We start from the raw sequence: 6,929 nt of genomic DNA, 5'->3' as shown, positions 1-6,929 counted from the left end.
AAATTTCCAAGTTTCTTAACAGTGTTTTGTAAACAACGAAAATGGGATTTTTTGTCACTCTTTAGTATAACGTCGAAACGAGCAGGATGTCAAAAAAGCGGTCTCGGTGGTGGGAGTGATTAATCGGGGCCTTCATTACGCAATTATCGGAAGCGATAAGTAAATCGTAAATACAATAAACAAATAAACCCGCGAAGGTCTCGTGATCGGAAAAAAGGTTTTTTTCATCCCATCCTTTCAAGTACCGGTTCGTTAATCGCAAATCGATTCATAACCACAATATACTAGCGAACGCACGTCCGTCGAATTATTGCATATATTGTAGCATGTGATGTGTATATTCTCGGACAGCCGTTTGTCACGTTTGTTTTCTTTTCAGTAGCGCAATTGTTCCGAGAGAGGAAGTACGTATTTTTCTACGTCCCACTTGTGTTTCGTGCGTTTCGTTTCGTCTTTCTCGTTACTCCGAAAAATTCACTTTTTTGTCGAACGCAGATGATTCGCCCTGAAGCGTTTCTCAAAATTTATCGCGTTCAATATAACATTTACGATGTTTCGTGATTATCTTGTGTGCACTGATCAGAAAAAATGAATTCCCTGCATCTGGAGGTGAGCGATCCAGGAAGCATTTTACTGCTTCTGCAAGACCTCGCTGATCTTCCTTGCACTTTGGTGCAACAGAAGCTGAATAAATATGTAAGTCATTCGTCACATTTCATTAAATTTCCTTTTATAAATTATCTTCATTTCTATCGTATTTGAATTTTTCTTCTTTCATGATTGTCGCACTCGTTTTTGATCGGAAATAAATGATCTGAAATCAGTGAGATCTCGATAGTTTGACATTATTCAGACATATTTTAGGGGAAATAAATTACACAATCGTGTGACTCATTTTTCTTTTTAAAGTGTTTCTACTCTTGCTTCTTCAAGAAAAATCGTCATAGAAAAATCTTTTATCGCTTCCGAATTCCAAAGATTCCAAGATTTCAAGTTGACAAAAGAAATCGAATTGAGGAAATTAAATAAGGGCGGAAACAAAATGCAGATTTGTTGATTTTTGTTTCGAATTTTATTTGATTGTTGCTATTTAGTTTTTTTATAAATTGATGGTATGGTCAAAAAATGTATTGGCTGTCATTTCAAATTTATTAACATTATTTATAAGTATAATAAATTTGTAATTAAGTGATAAAAATGGAAAGGATGAGATTTCAATTTTTTGTGGATTATCACATCGTGAGTCATTTCTTTCCAATGTTGTATAGCAGCATATCCAGTGTTTCGTAGAAAAATGTGTTTTTAATGATCAATAAAAGTAAGATGTTTTTTTCTAAGAAACATTAAAATTATAAGTTTGTTAATTTTTTATTTAAATTCGGGTTATAATTTTATTTTATTATTATACAATCAGATAGAAGCTTATCAAATTTTTATTTCATTTTTCTAATCTTTAGAAATAAGTTAAAATTTTTCTGGAATTTCAATTTCACTTTAATTAACTGATGAAAATAAGTTAGGCATGTAAGGTATAAATGGTGTAAGCACCCCAGTAGTCTTGACCTTAGTCCCAATAATTGTGAACGCAATTTTCTTGCTTTCTATCGAATATGAATTAATTTAAATTCTATTTGAGACCATAAAATGCTCAAATAAAATATTTTTTATCATTAAATGTCATTTTTAACACAGTTTTTAACGATATATACCAATTATTACCAGGTTTCACCCTTTTTAGGGCCGTCATGATTACTGGGACATTTACCTTCATTTAAAAAACTTAAAACTAATCATTTTATTCGAGAATATATTTTTATATAGATTTGAATAAAAACCAGAGTTTTCGGAATGAAAACTAAGTCTAGGACTAAATGTCTATGTTTTAAAACGTTTTGTTTTATCATTATTATATCATGTATACCAAAAATGTTTGTTCTACGCTTACGGAATTTTGGTAATTTTAACAGTGAATTTTTTAATTTCTGGAGATTGGGTTGGTGATAATTTTGTACATTAGAATTGTTTTACAGAAGAAACGGGAAGCAATTTTGTCTATGAAGGTGAGAGTACTTTTTGAGGATTATAAGATCGTGAGTTGTTTCCTTTCCAATGTTGTAACTTGTCGAGTTCTTCGTAGAAGAAACTGTGTTTGATTAGAATGATTTCTTTTTTGTTAACTCCTCTATTTGAATTTTTCTTTTTTTTTTAAGAAATAATTCAACTGAAAAGTTTGTCAAGTTTTGTTTAAATATAATAAAGAATCATAAATAATAAAGGTCTTTATTGGTAATCAAAAGGCGAGATTCAGCAAGATGTTTTTTAACTAAAAATTTAACGTTAGCTAATCTAATCTATTAAAACCAGCTAAATCTAACTAATGCCAGAAGAAAAAGTAAATAACATGAAAAAGAAGTATTGTATAACCTTAAAACTAGTTAGGAGTTAGCTCAAAATATCTTTGGTTAGCCGGTCAGGTCGAGGTCAGATCTTACGGCGAATTTCAAGAAGTGTTTTTTATATTTGAATTAAGGGCATGTGGTACCTACCATATGAGTAATTCAGTTGTTGCGCGTATTGTGTCCACGATAATCAATATTTCTCGTTGAAACTTTGGGAAGCAATAAGAAAGATGAAAGCGGAAATACCTATTTTTTGTTTGAATAATTTAAAAAATATTAATTTCTGTTTTGCTGACCGCATCATTTTGTTTATTTTCTCAGACAAAAAATCAGCAATTTACTTTCCTTTTCATTTTTTTTTACTATTTCGGCACTTCCGAAAGTTTCAGAGAAATGATTTATTTATTGTAAACAGAAATACGTGGAAAATAAATGTATCAAATGATACATCTGTCGTAGTATTTGTACAATTTCTAACTGGCTGTCATTTGACAAAAATTGTTTAATAGTCTTGAAGTAATGCTTAAAATAAGATACAATTAGATTAGGTAAATGTTATTCTCATTATTTTTGAATATCTGCTTATTATTTTTTTTAGAACTTAATTGAATTTAGGAAAAAATATTGAGCAATAATAAATAACATTGCCAATTTTAAACTTGTATTTATTTTTTAAAAATTGATTAATTTATTATAATTTAAAGAATTTGTTTGTTATTTAAGATCTCAAAAATAAAAATTACAAAATTTACTCTTTGAAAATCTAGCCAAGAATTAAAAATTCAGATTTCAAATTCATCTTTTAACATATCCGATTTTAAAATGTTCAAAGATCTGAAGATGACAAAAGACTGAAACAGGACAACCTATTATTATATTCATATTTTTGCTTTTTTGTTTTTTACACTTGGAAGGTCCGTGATAGTCATTTTTCAATCTTGAGGTTATTGTTTTCTATTTGTTGAACAGAATGTTTTTGCCTTCGGAAGAAAGTGGACGCGATTTCGGTTACAAAAATGGTGACACTTTTTGTGGATTATCATATCGTGAGTCATATCGTGTATGGATTTTTTTATAAATAATTTTGTTTTTAATGGGAAATCCATCATTTCCGTAGAAATATTTAGATTAGAATACTTAATTTTATTTTCACATTATATCTGAACTAGATATTTATTTTATCAGTACCATATCATTTTTTCGACCTCATAATCCGTGTTTAAATTGTAAATTTTGAAGGTTATTTGAAGCCTCGGCTGGAATAACGTTGTATCAACACATTTATATCCATGGACTTCTATGTATATGGGTGTTTCTTTTAACTGTTTCTCTTTTCCGCGGAAGCGTTGCGATCGGAAATTTAAAAATTGAATTCGGAATGAAATGTCAGAATAGTCTGGGTTATTTACTTCCAGTTACTTCGCATCTATCTCTATTAACCTTGTAAGTGTACATATTTAAATCTAATTTAGAATTTTTAAAGGATAAGAATAGAAAATTACATTAGCTTAAGAGTATCAACAAAAAATTTCAAAGTTGAGTTCGGAAAATTTTAATTAATAAAAATAATTATGTTAGGTCATTTAAAAATTTGGTCCTACACATATTGTAAAAAATAGAAATATAATTGCTCGTCTTTTCATTAAAAGATATGAAAGAAAAACACTTAATTATCCATGCAATTGTAATTTAAAGTTTTATTTTTATTTAATTATAAAAATAATTTAAAAAGTATTTTTTAGTACAATTTATAATAATACGCCTGTTGGGTAGCATGACAGCACCACCAATTTGGAACAATTGGGAAGAAATTTGAATTCAATTTAAACAAGAAATTTTATAGTAAGTAACTAATTTCAGACCTTAGTATAATATTTCTGATTAAAATGAATTGATATTTACTGCACTTTTTCATTAACATTGCTCTGATAACTTTGAGATACCCAATAATTCGCGTGTGAGATGGCGCTACTATCAAGTTAAAAGAGATACCCTACAGGCGTATTATTTATCATTTATTTATTTTATTATTTTTTAATATTGCATTTGGTATTACCGGTTCTAGAGGTTTTGCTCCAGCCTCTCTAGCCCTTTTATTCTTTCCTGCGTGCCATTCTAATTAATTTAATTTAATTTTTTTACCTTTGTTTAAAACTTCAATATTAGACTTAGAAAGGGACATTTTCGAAGTATATAACCTCGACTTTTTTGACATTACTCTTTCAATTCAATTTTTGAATTTTCGATCGTAGCACTTCCTTGGAATGGAGAAACAGTTAAATGAGAAACTTATATACATAGAACTCCATGGATACAAAATATGTGTTGATACAACATTATTTCAGCCGAGGCTTCATTTGGCAATTGAAGAAGTTGCATATGCGACTCGAGCAAAAAGCTTGATTTCAATCACTATTTTATTTTTTAAATCGAATAAAAAATTAAATTATAAGAATTGCATTGAATAAAGAATACTAATTTTTACATTTATTTTTATTGCAGTTTCAAAACGTTACTGGAGCGAAAGTAGCATTTCTGGCACCGATCTTATTTGAAACAGAGGAAATGGTTATTCACGTAGTCGGGGAAAAAATTCTGGATCGAGAATTGAGATTTCCGGTGAGCTGGCAGGTTATTTGATTTTTTTAGAGCATAACTGACATGAAGCTCATTAAAATTCTTTATTGCTTTTCTAAAATCTAATCTTACTCATCATTCTCAAATTAAAAAGAAAATTCACAAAGATCACATCCTTTAGTCTTTTTTCTTCTTCACAAAAACACTATTAAAAGTATTCTCGCTTTTTACTTATAATAATTTAAACTTAATTCTAAATACAAAGTCTCGCCTATTTAATTAAAACTCAAATTTCCTGTAAATTTAAGTTAAAAACTTATTTACATACTTTTACCTTTAGATACATGTATACAAAATTAAAATAGAGAACTTTTTATTCATAACTGAATTTGCTAACTTTGAACCTTACACTGTAACCTACTCAGCAGCTTTGAGTCCAACAACAATTTTCTCAAGTAAGCAGAAATGTTTTCCATGTTACATGTAGATAAAGTATGAATGAGAATATCGTTTTTTTTTAGTTAAAATTTTTTTAAGAGAGACACAAGTCCGTATATTAAACATTATCGAAGCGCATTCACTTCGCCTAATACTATCTTATGCCATATCAAATCTAATTTTTTATTTCAGTATCACTCTTTTCATAAGTATTATGTATTTGTTATAAGATAACCTACATGTTATGCACGCACATCGTAACACTTTCTGCCTTTTCTTTACAACTTTATTCCTTTCGCTACATTCCATTTTATATGTTTATTACTGTTTTATACCATTTTTTTAGTCTTAGATGTTTTTTAATTATAAAAAAATAGTTTTTTCAGGGTGTCGATGTCCAGCAATTTTTTGGAGAATTAAAAATAAATGGTAAATTTCACATTTGAAGCAAGAATGTGTTGTGGTTTTATAATTCTGAGGTTTTTTATTTTATTTTAATCTTCAATTTATACAATTTCCTAAATTTGAAACATAAAAATTTTAAAGCATTTAAAGCATATGTTATCAAATATACTAATTTAGCACTAGGAGATTTGAAATGTCAAGATTCCTTGAAGGATTTACAATTTTAAAGATATGAAGATCAAATTGTGGACAATAATACATTGTCTGTGCTTACAAATGGAGACAAAATAAGTTTCTAATGCTTCCAATTTTAAAGAACTCTGCTGATTTAAAATGAAGATGCTTCCAGTTTCAGGAAAATTTAAAGTTTCAAACCTTTTTATACTTGAATGCTTTCAAACTTCAAAAGCTTTCAAATTTGCCGTAATATGAATATTAAATGCTCAAAATTTCGGGCAATCTCAAATTTTATAATTTCAAAAATTGGATGCGTTTAAATTAGAACCTTTTGGAGTTTTAAATTTCAAATTTGTTAACTATCGGGCGGAATGAATTCTGGTCGCTAATAAATTATATAATATAATAATATAAAGTATAATATTGTATATAATATAATTGTAATATAATATAAATCAATTGATTTAAGTTTCAATTAATGACCTATTTTTCTTCCTCGTAGAGGAAGCTTTGTAATGGTATTTATCTATTAAAACGTAAAAAATTTCGAATTTCTCAAGAGCTTTTAAACTTCTTTTATTTTTCATTTTCATTAGAGAAGAATTCTTAATTTTCACATAAAACTTGAATTAAGAATTTTCGATTTATTACGAAACGCTAGAAAATAATATTAGTGAAACTTTATTAAGGCTGATTTTCTAATCTGATGATAAGCAAAATTGGAATTTTGTACTTTTGAAACAATAAAATACTTTAATGTGGGTTTTCGAATTTTTCTAAAGATTCAAAATTAAAAAATTGCAAAGTTTTAAAAGTATAATGCGGACAAACTTGGAATTCCAAGGCAGTTAAAATTAAATATTTATAAATTTTACATTTTTGTAAATCGTTTTAATCAGCATACTTTAAAATTTGATGTTATAAAATTCAAAC

General features: G+C 27.9%; 1 protein-coding gene across 6 annotated transcripts in view; it reads left to right on the top strand.

Annotated features, from left to right (window-relative positions):
• The first annotated feature begins 42 nt into the window (after positions 1–42).
• LOC117182029 (cGMP-dependent 3',5'-cyclic phosphodiesterase-like) overlaps positions 43–6,929 on the top strand; it is a 24,307-nt gene continuing 17,420 nt past the window's right edge. For 2 of the 6 annotated variants that reach the window (XM_033375050.1, XM_033375049.1), the window contains exons 1-2: positions 43–696; positions 4,902–5,018. In XM_033375050.1, coding sequence (XP_033230941.1) covers positions 589–696; positions 4,902–5,018 — 225 coding nt within the window. In that variant the 5' untranslated portion in view covers positions 43–588. Of the gene's footprint in view, positions 697–4,901; positions 5,031–5,354; positions 5,432–6,929 lie in introns of those variants that run through there. The other 4 variants (XM_033375048.1, XM_033375047.1, XM_033375052.1 and 1 more) reach the window with 3 other exon arrangements.

Source organism: Belonocnema kinseyi, chromosome 10 (genome assembly GCF_010883055.1).
Source record: "Belonocnema kinseyi isolate 2016_QV_RU_SX_M_011 chromosome 10, B_treatae_v1, whole genome shotgun sequence".
NCBI classification, from domain to species: Eukaryota; Metazoa; Arthropoda; class Insecta; order Hymenoptera; family Cynipidae; genus Belonocnema; species Belonocnema kinseyi.
This window is presented reverse-complemented; position numbering and strand designations above follow the sequence as displayed.